General features: G+C 41.0%; 1 protein-coding gene across 1 annotated transcript; it reads left to right on the forward strand.

Moving 5' to 3' along the window:
* Nucleotides 1-338: 338 nt before the first annotated feature.
* On the forward strand, nucleotides 339-12,336 carry LOC121335024 (astacin-like metalloendopeptidase). Its single transcript, XM_041402787.1, has 13 exons — nucleotides 339-407; nucleotides 628-652; nucleotides 2,881-2,897; nucleotides 3,274-3,298; nucleotides 4,154-4,225; nucleotides 5,031-5,165; nucleotides 5,782-5,899; nucleotides 6,645-6,823; nucleotides 6,949-7,033; nucleotides 7,418-7,545; nucleotides 8,508-8,623; nucleotides 9,056-9,281; nucleotides 12,191-12,336. Exons 1-13 carry the CDS (start codon nucleotides 339-341, stop codon nucleotides 12,334-12,336), a joined length of 1,341 nt encoding a protein of 446 aa, XP_041258721.1.
* The last annotated feature ends 1,986 nt before the right edge of the window (nucleotides 12,337-14,322 follow it).

Here is a 14,322-nt window from a genome sequence, read left to right on the forward strand (position 1 = left end):
CAGTCAAACGGAACATTTCAGGAAAGATCTTCTAAGAAGCAGAGGAAGCGCATGGCAGCACAAGCATGAGGCTGAGCCAGCTCTAGAGAGCAGCACGAATGAATGACCGTGGGAGGCCTAGGGATGCTCAGGGCGGCGGCGATAGCGCAGCGCCGGGAGATGCCCAGGGGCTAAACCGGCTGTTGAGGCAGCAAAAGAAGTTCGCTTCCTGCTGAGATTCCCATTGGCTGGGGCAGGCTTTCCCAGGCCGGGCAGAGCAGGGCCGGTGCTATATCTAGCGGAGCGCTGCTGGTCGGGCAGAGACAGGGGCTGGTCCCGGTGTTCTGTCCATCTGCGCCATGGAGCTGAGCAGGGTCCTGGTCCTCGCTGCGCTGCTGCTCCCCGCTGCCCTGGGCTTCCCTATTCAGGTGAGAGCAGTTGTGCCCCATTGCCTAGCCGATCTGTTCTTCCCAGAGTGAAGCTGCTAGGCCCATTTTGATAGATTTTCTGCAAGAAAATATTAGTAATGTCATAATAAATAAAGGTAATGTAATGATTTAGTTCCTCTGTTTGTCCTGATTTTGATACTATTGTTGCTGCTGTATTCATATTTGGAAGAATAATGCTTTTTGTCTGTTTGTTTTGCAGGAGAACTATGAAAACAGCACAACAAGTAAGTAGGATTTATACTGTATTTTAAAAGCACCTGTTATTTCTTGACTGTTTATTACATTCTTGGCTTTGACTTGCCTTTAGAGCATGTGAAAGCACTGACAGGCCTTTTGAATAAGGCTGTGTTTCATAACTTGTTATTGAGCTGAGTGCAGATGTGTTTTTACAATGATGTGCTTTACACAGACTTTTGGGGCATGGTTTATTAGGTTAATTTAGATGTGCTTTCACAGGCTTGAAAATAAAATTTTAATTAGACATCTTGATACCTTTTCATTAAGTTGAATGTTATAATAAGGCTGCTAATCATTTGCCTCCTTGCCTACCTCCGTTCATCTGTATGAAAAAGATGTCAGGCATCAAAGAAAGCTTTGCTTTGTTCTGGTTTGGAACAGGCTTAGCTGAACAGCTTTTGTTAACTTGCAAAATACAAGGAGATAATTGCAGACCTTCAGAGGTCAATGGAAAGAAAACTGTAGGCAGACTTTAACTACAGCAAGAAACTAACAGGCTGGGTGTAATGTGTGCAAAAAGAAGACACCTTGGAAAAATTTTCTTGACATAGAGCAAGTCAGTGACAAAAGAATATTGACAAATTCTGCTTTTGAACTGTCATTTATGGCATGGGAAAAAAGGGATGTTGTAAAATTACTGCTCAGTATATTTAGAAGGGACCAAGGGACACTCTTGCTCAAGTTCAAGGTAGTCAGTTGCTCAGACTCAAAGCTGCAGGTTTATCGGGACAAATGCATACAATGAGTTTTAATTTATCATTGTTACTGCTTTTTGTGCCTTTTGAGACATCTTTCAGTATTTAGAGCATAGGGAAAATGTGAGCTGTATAATTTTAAAAGCCCTATCACACCAGATGTTCATTTCATCAAGGAGATGGCAGATGCCTTCTGTGGTGTCTCATTTGGGTTTTAAAAAGAAGTTGCAGACTTTATGTGCCCAGGAATCTGGAGCCTAATTTCCACTGGCTTTGACTACTCAATTAATCTAGTGCCTCTTGGGTACATAAATTCTGGATCTGGTCAACCCATCTCAAAAATGTTCTTCCCTGCAGAATGTTTTTAGATGCCATGGATCTCTCTGATGCAGCTGGTGGGAACTGACCAAATCTTTCTATAATAAACCACCATCACTGCAGTGGACTTCCATTGCCATGTAACTGAAAACACAGACTGAAGTCTTTTTGGCTCAATAAAAGCAATTCTGTTGTGGGTACTAGATGGAGTCTGAAGACATCTCCTCATTACATTAGAGCAATAATTATGAAAAGGAAATGGTGCTGCAAGGTGTGATAGAACTTGGCATATCCTCTTTTACTGAGAAAAATTATAGTAAAATTTGGGGCACAGATGGGCTTGGAAATAATGACTGTTTACATGAGTGTTCTCTGTTTCAGTGTTAACTAGAAAAAACAAAATTGTTTCATACTTTGAGAAGGAAGATTGCAATTATTAGGAAACTGGAAGAGATTGCCAGATAGGCTTGCAACATATCCATCATACTTAAGAACAGGTCAAACAAACTGTGGTCAGGAATAATACAGATAAAACTGTTTCTGCCTCAGGGAAAGCAGACAAACTGATGTCCTCTGAAGGTCCTTCCAATTTTTAAATTTTTTTGATATTATAAAATGAAGATAGAAATGCACGCATCAGGTCAGATTTTCACTTCTGGTTTGTATCTAGATTCTCAAATTTGGTAAAAATCAGAAGGCATCACAGTAGAAAGGCACCTTAGGACTCAGAATGGTACCACACTGCTGTCAGGTGCATACTGAAGCTGAGATTATTTCCCCATGCTAAATTATAGCCTCCATCACATGTCATAACCTTATTGTTTGACACTGTGAAACCAGAGTTACTGTTGAGCTGGTCAGTCTGCACCTGTTGCAGAGAAATCTGGGGACAAAGCATTTTTTTGTCACTGATTTCTTTTGCAATTTTCCACACTGAAACTGATAAAATACTTTGCTGATTCTTAGATGGCAAATGATCATGAGTCTGTTCCTCAGCACAGTCTACTAGGAATTTTCATAGTTGTTTGATTAAATATCTTTTAAATTTCTGTGCCGGTGCATCAGCTGTGCCCTCCATTTCCCTCCACTCCTCCAAGCAAGGGATCTGCCAAAGGCATTCCTGTGGTTGAGGAGGTCCATCCATGCTGTTGAACACTGTGAAGTTGCATTCAGAGTCTGATGCTTGTCTTTTTTTTTTGCAGCAACAGAACCTACTGAGGTAAGGAAAGCTAGTTCAGCTCTTCTGATCACTTTGGGGTTCAATATTGTGGAAAATGAGGTCAGGACTCTTGGATGCCACTTACATCCATACCTGTGAAGCAAAGTCTTTGCTCAACTGTGCATCAGAGTGTATCTGAACCTCTTTCCACACTTCATATTGCATTTGCCTTTATGATATCCCTATCTGCCAAGGTACCAAAGAAGAGTATCTGCCACCCCATGGTACTTCTTTATACATGGCACAGTACATAAAAGTTGCATTGGTGAAAGATACTGCCAATGTTAGCTGGACACTGTTGATAATTTATGTTTTATTATTTAATTTAATGTTACATTATAAATTGTGAGATAATATTAATGTATCATTCTTGCAGGTTACTACAGAGGAAAATATATATGGTATGTACTACTCCATCTACAAGTACATATTTGAGGGAATATACTGTTTGTTATCTACTCAGTTACTTCAGAAAATAACACAGGCTTAATACAAATTAACGTTTATGAGGAATTTTATAGGAATGCACTCACCACAATGCTTCATGCAAAGCAGAGTATCTTGGTTTTGTCCAATTGCTTGGCCTTGCTAAAAACCTCAGCTGTTACTTTTGCTAAAAATAGCTCTGTTTAATTCATGTCCTGAATTAGGTCACTTCTAAAGGTTAGAAGCACAGAGGTCAGGTGTTTCTGCTTTTTACTGGTGTCAAGACTTGCTGCATCATGCACAGAGTTGGCTGATTTTCCTGGCAAGGCCTTTGAGTCCCTGATGCTGGGCTTAGGTGGGGACATCAGTCCGACCTGTGGAACAGGAATGAGCTCCAGTTTCATTGATTTTGAGGGTTTTTCAGGAGGTCATCATGTCCAGCAAGAAGTAGCAGGAGTGCTCTCCATCTGTTTTTTGTTTCTGTATCTTATGTTGGGGATTTGAGTGTGAGTTGTTCATAAAGAAGTAAAACTGTGCCATCTCAGGCCTAAAAATATGATGGCTAGGAAAAGAAAAAAAGGCAAGAATGAAATAATTGAAGGAAAATGGCTCTTGGGACTAGATTAATGCCAAAAAATCCACAGCTAGGAGGTTCTCAAGGTTGTGCCAGTGAACAAACATTTACGTGAGTGGACATCCCTGCCAATCCCTAAATAGGTTCTCTAAATTTTACATGCGTCACTGGAGAAATCATGCATCATCAGAGTAAAAAAACAGGATTCATATTTCCTCTGGGAATGAGAAAGTGATACTGTTGTGTTTCTGCACAGAATCTCCTTTGCCTACAGAGACTGATGAGGAGGATGAAGATATTTTTAACAAAATTCTGAAAGTTAACAAAGGTAATGCCACAAAATTCCTGTCTATAAGGGGGCTGTCTTTTTTTTTTTTTTCTTTTTTGGGTTGATGTGGGAGGTACAACGTCTTACCACAATCTGTGCAAATGTGTTTACCATCTTACACCCACCATGGAAGAGAAGAGACACCACTGGGATTAAGGTGTGGTCTGCTGAAGCCCTATAGCATCTCAAACTATTGTGTCAGTACTGATGCTCCCAGGTGTGGAGGCAACTGAAAACTATTCAGAGAGTTTCTTCAGCTTTAGCTTTCAACATCTTTGGACATAAAGAGAAAATGTGGGTATTTGTAAGCTTTAACAGTCTTTTTTTGAATGAAGCATCACTTGCACTCAGCCATCATATGGCTTTGCAGTGCAGACTCCTAGATAAGCTGCTGTCAGTTCCATTCTTGCTGCTCCAGACTTCCTCTTCCCTGATCCTTCCAAACATTCTCTGATCTATCAGCTTGTTTTTCTCACATTTTCTCCTCCAAGAGTCATTCAAGTGTCTTTACTTGAAGTAATCTGTAGAATGAGACACCAAATATTCCTACAGTTTTCTCCTGACAGCACTCCTCTTTTTGGTTTGCCCACCTTTTTGGGTTTCCTTATTGGCACCTTCTGCTTTTGCCCTGCACCTTCCTGGGGAGATATTTGATGCCATTCATTCAGTGTCACATGACGGGTGATTAAATAGTACCAGAGTAAAACATCATTCTTACTTTTGAGACTGCTTGTTTTTCCAAGTGTGCTTAGCAGGTGTCCAGCAATTTATGGCTCAAATGTTTCCCCCCTTTCTCTCTCACCAGACAGCTCCCAGTTCTTGCAGGAAGGTGACATAGTTCCGCGAAGGAGTCGCAGTGCCATCAACTGCCGCCATTGCCACTGGCCCCAGTCCGGTGATGGGATTGTTCGTATTCCCTATGAATTGGATCCTACTTACGGTGGGTTTGAATATAAATGATTTTTAAATGGGTCTTGTCCAATATGTTTCAGAGAGAAACTGAACACAAACAGTTGAATAAGTCAATTCTAAGGATTTACTTGTGCTGTGCAAGCACAGATAAATTTTAATTTACAAGGACGTGAACCAGAAGTTTTCATTGAGACAATTTGCCTGAATCATGTTTTGGGACTGATCTCTTCGAGACAACAATAACCATTCCCTCTAATGGTGTCTTCCAGAATACCTTCCTCTATAAGGTTCATGACCATTACAGTGGAGCTTCAATGATCTGCTTTTCATCAGTAAAACAGCTTCCCTTAATTGTCTCCAAGTGTCCAATAAAATACATTAAAAATGTCCACTATAATTAAGAACAAGTCGTTGAAAGAAGAGGTGTCTGGATACGTTTGGACAAATATCTGGATAAAGAAGATCTTGTTCCAGGCTGTTAAAATCTTAAACAAAATCCAGTACTGAGAAGGAAAAAAAAAAAAAAAAGAACCTAGGCTAATGGTTTTTTCCCTCATTTACCCTGTTTTTGAGAATATGTGAGATTTTAATGGCATCTGCTAATGTCTGCTTGTGACCCCTAAAATGAACCCTTTCTTCCCCAGAGGAGAACCATGTAAAAGGGATTCATGATGCCATGGCAGAATTTGAAGCACTGACTTGTATTAATTTTGTGAAGCGCAACGCAGAACGTGACTACCTCAGTATTAGATCTGCTGATGGGTGAGTTGAATGACAAATTAACAAGTTATTTCTACTATATTTTTCAGTCTTTTCCTACACTGATTCTGTGTGACCTCAGAAAACTTTTGTTTTATGACAGTGCCAAGGTATCTTCCTTGGCAGCCTTGCTAGTGCAAGGGCTCATCAGGCACATCAGGAACTCACTGCAGACACTGAAATAATACAAATAATGGAAAAGCACCATTAAGGGGGAAAGAATGTCTAAGCTCATGTTTTCTGTGTAGTATAGTGCACACTTCAGCACAACATATATTGAATACTGTAGGTCCTATCTACCAAAGTAAACCAGCTTCAACTTATGAAATAAACATTTCTCTGAATCACACTGTTGACCATCAAGCTCAGAATTAGAGCTTATGAGAAAATTGTTCAACACTTAGCTTGAAAGTGTTATCTCCATCTTATCTCCAGCTCTGATACTGTCTTTAGTATTTTGAAAAGAAAAAAAAAGTTATTTCAAGGGAGTTAAAGTCATGGTAAAGTCAGGATTCAGGAGCCTCTGTGCTAACAAAACTTGTCCAGAAAGATTTAGCAATGATCATACACTTTGTTCTTTTATATGCCATGGTCACTTTTGCCTCTGTACACTCTAACTATCACAGTGGAGAGAGGAATCCTCCCACTCGCACAAGAGGTGTGTGAAGCGAGGTTCTCTGTTCTGCCTCTTTGCCTGCCTGCCAATAAAAATCCCATAAGTCTTGTTGTTGTTCAATGCCTCTCTCAGCTGCTGGTCCAACTATGGGAGAGTAGGAGGTGGACAGACTGTCTCTGTGATGAAAGGAGGCTGCATGTGGAAAGGAGTAATTCAGCATGAACTGGAGCATGCCCTGGGCTTTTTGCATGAGCACTCTCGAAGTGACAGAGATAAACACGTAAAGATCATGTGGGAGTACATCAGTCCTCGTGAGTACTTTGAACTCCTCAGTGTAGGAAGTGGTGTAGACACATCCTACTGCTCCCAGCTCCCCCTTCTCCCCTGAAGGGAGTAGGTAGGAAGCATACTCTAAGTACAGTATCATATATTACAGCTGACAGACCAGACTTCAAGAAATTTGAGAGCTCCAATAACCTGGATCTTCCGTATGACTATTCCTCAGTAATGCACTATGGCCCGTAAGTAGCAGCATGGCATTACTATTTTAGGAACTCAAATCTCACATTAGAATTAGTTTCTATCATAACTCTCTCCTAACTACCATTTTCCCCAATTCCCCTTTTGAGGAAAACATCATGAGTCAGTTCAGACCAGCTGCTCCCTAGGACTGGGATACGCTGTCCCTTATCTTTCTATTAGGGAGCCCTCCACTGCTGGGCTTGGGAGCAAAGGAGGGCATCTGGACATTGACTCTGCTTACTGGTGGATGTTTCAATGAGATCTGTTTAAACAGCACTATTAGTCACGGCAACAGCTTATGTACAATTGTACAAAAGCATCCTACTGAATGCTGAAAGAAGTTATGGTGCTTAGAGAACATTGTTTCTCGTGGGTCTTTTCAGATACACATTCTCCAATACCACTGGGAAAGCAACTATTGTACCAATTCCTGATGGATCAGTACATATTGGACAGAGACAAGGGATGAGCAACTTGGATGTGGCCAAAATCAACAAACTTTACAACTGCAGTAAGTATCTCCAGACCTCCCTGTTGTCTTCACTCAGATTTGGGCACATTGCAGAGACAGCAGTTTTTCATCAGACTGTAAGACTATTGTCATGAATTCCTGGTACCCACTAGGGTTACTCTGGGAGGGAATGCAAAAGTGAAGCTGGAGGCACATTGTGATTAGTGAGAAAATGGAAACTACTTCTAAATTAAATCAAACACATTTGCTATTAGCATAAGTGGCTGCTGTGCAACTGGAGTAATTGCATACCACATTTTAAACTTCAATGGAATAATTTGGTTTCTTACAGTTCAGCAGACAACTATAAATCCCAAAAAAGCCAGATATCACTGCTCTTCATGGCAGCTGGTATTTAAGACCTGAGCCAAAACAAAACAGTTGTATGCTCCTTTGAACTTGAACAGTTTCTTGTTGCCAGTTTTCAAAAGTCTGTTATTCTGAGTTTGTATGTTTAAACTCTTTACATGTAACCTCTGCTAGAAGAAATTTTTATATACAATCACAGAAATTTATTCAATCAGAGGGAAAAAAAATGATGACAGTATTACCTCTTGCACCCCAAGTGTTCCTCCTAAGCTTAGAATTTAAGCATTGCAGAGGCATCATATTTGTAATTGACTCTTCTGACATCACTTAACTGCCCCTTCACAGTGGAAACAGTGGCACCAGCTGCAGTGAATTTAAACCTTTCACTCTTTACTGAGTTGCAGAAGGAGAGCTCTTGCTAAGTGACAGAGCTAATCAATAAAAACTGAATGGTTTTCAGAGCACTACTTTACTTTCCTCTTTGATGCATTATGTGAAATTAGGACAACATGATTCCTCCTTTTAATCAAGAAGTACCAGTACTATGAAATGAATGCTGACAGATCAGAAAACAGATCAGTCCATTCTGAAGAGATTGTAGTTGTGAATGACTGAAATCTTCTGCAATCCTGAAGCAAGTATTTTTTCTTCAGGTCGCTGCAGCACTATTCTTGATGGACCTTCTGGCTTGCTGAGATCTGCCAACTACCCAAAGAATTATTCAGATAACACCAACTGTGTCTGGCTCATCCGAACACGATCCAGAAAGGTAAACACAGGTTAACAGGGGTCTTGAAATATGGCTGAGCTTATTTCTACGTTAGAGCATCTTGTGCTTTGTACAGCAGTTTCCAGATGAGATATTCTTCATGAGAAAAATTTCAGGCTAGTAACTACTTCTTGTGGAGAGGTATGTGTTTAAGCCAGTAATAGGCAAAGACAATTCAGAGTTGTGATTTTGAAAAACCTCCATAAGCTGGGCTTCAGGTTTGCAAAATCAAGACAAAGCTCCTTGAGCATGGGAGCATTCAGTGATTAGATCTGAGCCCTGCAATTTCAGGGGAAGAGAGGCAAAGCTGGGTAAGCAGTTCTAGTTTGTGAGTCCGTGCTTGGCTACAGTCTAGATTCTGTCTGTTTTAAAGGACATTCCATGAAAGAAGTATACTTCTGTATTAAAAGCTGATTTTCTCTTCCCTTCCAGGTTTCCCTAAACTTTCAAGCCTTTCAGCTGCAACAAACTAGAGGCTGTCAGGGTGATTATGTTAAAGTTTATGATGGATCCAGCAAGTCTTCTCCAGTTCTAATGGACAAGACCTGTGGATCAAAGATCCCCAGTGGCATAGTTGCTTCTAGTAATCTTATGCTGGTAGAGTTCATCACAGATGGTGCCCAGACGGCTTCTGGTTTCCAAGCCACTTTTACTGCTGGTAAGTCTGAGAACAAGGAGAATGGCAAGGAAAACAGTCCATACCAAATCAACCTTTCTGTTCACTCAGGAAACATATTGAAGAATTTATTCATTCTTGCAGATGGGGCCACACTCAGGATAAATGGTGTTAGCCAGGTGATTCACTGTTCACCTTCCCTCTCAGATATGTGCCATTCCAAAGCATGTGCCAATTAGGGCAATCAATTTAATGACACTGCTAGTGTTACTAGCACAGTAGAAAGTGAATAAATCATAATGCAGCATTTTAGTATATCATTCTCCTGGAAAAGGTGCAGTTTTCAGTGGCACAGTTCAGAGGGTGAGACAGATCTACAGTGAACGAAGTCACCCAGCCCCTTGACAAGAAGAGAGGCAGCATTTCCCTGGTCAGGATTCCTGGAACCTTTCCAGCTAGAACACATTTTCTTCAGTCCCATTTAATTAAGAACTAAGGCCACAATTAAACAATTAATTGACCACAGGCTTTCGAGTTAGTGTGTACCAGCTGGAATAAAGGAATTCCTGTGTGTGTGACTGCAGCCTACAGCACCGGCACAGCAGTGCAGCTTGTGTTGGTGGGCAAGGAAGCTCGGCTGTGTCATGCAGCTTTGTATCTGCTGTGGGATAAGGACAAGCACATAGAGTTTGCATGAATCCACTGAAATGCACTAACTTGACCGTATAGCCAAACCAAACCAGCAATTTGGCATTGTCTCTATGTAGTATCTATTTCTGTTCACTGTTGCCATGGAAAGAAAGAAAAATTAAGAAACTCCCTGTGCCACATTGCTGTGTCCACAAATATAAAGCAATCTTAGCTGCCAGATAAAATGTGATTTAGCATATACATATTTTAGAGATGCTACAGTTTGTTGAGACCTCTGAAAGCTAAGTATTCTCTCATTTCATTTACAGTGAGGACCCAAAGAAGATCTAGCATCCACAAGTGACTTAATGAAGAAGAACCTATTCTGTGAATATTGAAATTATGTGTTTCCTACTTTGTTCCTATCTTGGCTTGGATCAGTATGAAATTTAATTCTATTAAGAATCAAAGTTTTCATCTTCCTGAAAAAGTTTATTCCCCAAGCCATACAAATGTACAAATTCTATATATCTGGTGTACTCCTCCTTTTGTCTGCACAGTTAAGTTATTACCTCTTTCTATTTAACAATTGAATAAAAAGCTTCATTAAAAAAGAAGTTTCTGCTTCTCTTTTCCAGTAGTCACTTCCAGCCAAACACACTGTCAATGACGTCTGACTTCTTAGCCCCCTTCATTCAGTCATAGGAATAATTTTTTAAGTATACCACTGAAATCATCATGGGTTTAGTTAATTGGCTGAAGAGACCAGCTCCAAACTTTAAAAAATCATTTTGTGGTCTTCACAGTCTTGAGCATGAAAAGGTCTTAGTCTGTTGTAGGACTCTGTCCAACATTTCCACTTCCAAAAATTATTTCTCTCTTCCAAATTCTGTTATATCCTTAAATCGCAAGAAAGGTGGACAAGACAAACTTACTTCCAGGAAAGGACTGATGCTTCCTACTGCAGTTTTCCGTGCACAGTTCTGGCAGGCAGGGCACAGCTAAGGGCACTTGTTTAGCCAGAAGCCATTTTTGGTCCCACAGAGATGATTAAGCCTATCACAAGGCAAGGCAATGCTGCCAGAATTCATGCACATGTTCAGAGAAGAAATTCTTTGTCAAGAAAGTAGCTAAGCTCTTCTCTTCTGATCTCATAAGAGATCTGCAAGAGTGTTAAGAGTGTTTCAACTCCTGGAGTGTTCATTTTATAGCCTTGCCTGCAATCACACTCTTAAAATTATATTCTCTTGACCAAGACAAGCCTGTAAGAGAACTGAGAACAAAACAGACTGCTATTTTAATTTGTAGCATAGACAGATAGTTAAATATATGACTAACCTGGGTATTTAATACTTGTATTTTTAAGTCTGAAAAAAGGGAAATATTTTTCCTGTTCTTACCTTGTAACACTAGAAACCTTGAAATTTTCCTTAGAGAAATACATTTCTAGAAAAGAAAAATGGGAAATTAATTTGAATCTCAGAGTAAAATTTACATGGAAAATTAATTTTTTAAAAATTCTTTTATTTTGTTAAAGGAGGCACCAAAAACACTTAATCTGAAAGAATTTGCTCAAAGGCCTGTCTATTTATACTAAAAGATGAAGAAACAGTCAGCTCTTGAGAGAAGCTTTAATTCCATTGAAGACTGCTTCCTTACCCACAGTGGTTGTGCAAATGCCTCTGAACACAGCAATCTTCAGTCTGCTTTAGAAGAGGCATTTCTTCAGTTCTTCAGACCCTGCAAGACAGGTTCAGCTTCTGATGTGTTGTTTGAGTTACTCTGAGCAATCAAGTGTTGCTATCACTACATCATTAAAGTAGTCCTTCTAAAATGCTACTAGAAAATGCAGGTCTAGAAAATTTTTTTACCAGTTTTGATTCCTAAGCTCCTGCAAAACAAAATGGAGGAAATAATACTTCAAAGCCAGTGGGAAAGGACTGACATTCTAGTACTACTTTTGAGAGGAATTTCAGGTGTGATTAAGGTGTTCCATATGATGATGAAAAAGCAGGCTCAGGTGATTCAGTTACTTACTCTTGAAGGAGGAATAATGATTTCAGTAAGAGTTGTGAAATATTGTTGGCAATGGCTGAGAAATTAATAAAGCTGTGATCATCTGTATATTGGCTGAAATTGCTACAAGAGTTAGGAAGTATTCTTATTAGGAAAATCAAGCAATCTGTGCCAAGAAAATTTAGACCCAGTTGATGTTAAGAGCCTGTAGTTTCTCCTTTTAATTCCACAGGAAGAGGAGCCACTTCACTGCCAAGATGCAAAGTCCAGGTCTGTGTGGATTTGGTCTGATCCTTATTGCACAGGACTGCAAAAGGCTAAAGGTGGTCACAGAGACAGAGCCAAGGTTCAGCCCAAGGATGTGACCACTCAGTTGCCCCAGAACACCTCTCATGAGATACCAGCAGCTCAGGATGCGGTGAGCAGCCAGGCAGCCACTGATTCTACCTGACCTGGTGTCCAGCCATCAGCTGGAATGTACAGGGACAGCAGTAGCAGGCAGTCTGTCTGTGTCTGAAAGCCATTTCTGTCCTGAGGACTGTAACATCCCCTTGCTGTGACCATAAATGCCCCTTGTCCCAATTTCAACCCGAGGGTACAAGCAGCCTGTTCAGTGGGATCACATCTCTTCTTACTGCCCTATAGCAAAGTGTAGCATTTCCCTCATGCAAGTGGGATCTCTCTCCAGCTCCAGGAACATGCAGAACCCCACAGACAGGGCTGCAGGACACCTGAGTGTCAGTCTAGGCGTGGTTTCATGAGGCTACCACTGAACAGGCTCAGTTCACTTCAAACATTGTCACACACACACAAACATACAGTTATACCTGCATCCTCTTCCTCATCCTTGACTACCTCCAGAAGAGATACCAGATAATGCAGCACCATCACCTTCAGAGAGACCATCTTGCTGAAGAAAACACCTGCTGAGCAAGAGAATATTTCAGCAGGGAGAGCAACATCACAAATCATGATGGGAATTGTCCTGGACCCATATGCAGATATGTGCTCAGTCCCCTCTGGGACAGAAGTGAGCATCTCCCTCAGGCAGTCCTAGTCTGGAAGTTATAGTGGCAGGACAGAGCCCCAGGCACATTTTGAGGCTCCCCTGCAAGTTTATGCTTCTGGGGTGCTACCCAAGAGGTGTGAAGCTGAGACTTCTGAACCAAAACCACTTTGGGAATGTGGAAAACCTCATGTATGCAAAGCCTCCCAGGGATGCAGCAGAACATCTCTTTTAGGACACTGTCTCTTCCCCCAAACTGCATCCATAGCAATCCAGCTGGGCCAGTCTTTGTGGAATGAAATAGAAAGATTTCCAGGAATGCTGCGGGGATGGAAATGTGCACGTGCAGGAAATCACTGTAAGAAGCAGCCAAACAAGGGTTACAAGAACAGCCTGTATTGATAACAAAGAACATAATTCCCATGAAACAGCAGCCAGGAGGATCATGGAGGAATGCAGTGTTTATGGCATGACCACAGGGTCTACACCCCATCCAGCAACAGCACAGAAGACATGTCAGTGGAAAATCCTGCACTCACGTGCCAGCAAGTTTGCAGCTACTGGGTGTGCCTTCCCTTTTTCCCGTTACCACAGCAGGAAAAAAGATGTATCCTTTCAGCAATGACAAGCAGGCTGTTTGAACATGAGAGGTTTTTCTATGTGGAGGCAGAAGGCTCTTCTTCCCACACTTATTTCAGTATGTCTCCCCCTCATGGTCTGAATTGTTTTTCACTAGGCACTGCACAGATTCAGGCAATTATATGAGGGATAATATATTTTTTTGTTTAAGAAAAGTAATAACTTGTAGTCTGACTTTTTGACTACTTTGAATTGTTAAAACAAAGTACCAAAACCTGCAACCTTCCCTTTTCCCCTTCACTTGTAGTGCATACAGTCATTCATAACAATTCTTCTGAATCTCATTCAAGCTTCAAAGCTATTGGCATCACCCTTGGCCAGGAGAATCCAGGAAAATAGCTACAACTCAAAGCACAATCAGAAGTTCATTAAACAGTAATATCATTCTACATCTTCAATTAATGCTTGTCCTTTTAAATATATAAGAATGAGAAACCAAACAAGGGAAATTTAAAGAAAGCATTTTTATTTGCCATTAATGGGCAAAATAGGTGTTGCCTGAATTTGCCTGTTTCATACCTCTTTCAGGAAAATTGTAAAGCGGTATCAGAAGGAATAGGCAGATAGAGCCCAGTGATCACCAGGGAAGTTCACAGTGACAAGGGAGATCCAAAGTCAAATGGTGAGAGCGATCCACAGGCCAGGATGAGTAGGGTTCATGGCTAAGTGACACACAGCCGGCATGGCACAGCTGTGACACCACTGGAGAGGGACACACTTCCCCTATAGCTTAACCAGAGACTGAAGGTGTTGGTCTGAGCTGCAGCGAGGCTCCCGGGCCCTGGAGTTGAA

The sequence above is a fragment of the Onychostruthus taczanowskii genome, unplaced genomic scaffold (genome assembly GCF_017590055.1).
Source record: "Onychostruthus taczanowskii isolate IOZ18803 unplaced genomic scaffold, ASM1759005v1 scaffold1, whole genome shotgun sequence".
Taxonomy (NCBI): domain Eukaryota; kingdom Metazoa; phylum Chordata; class Aves; order Passeriformes; family Passeridae; genus Onychostruthus; species Onychostruthus taczanowskii.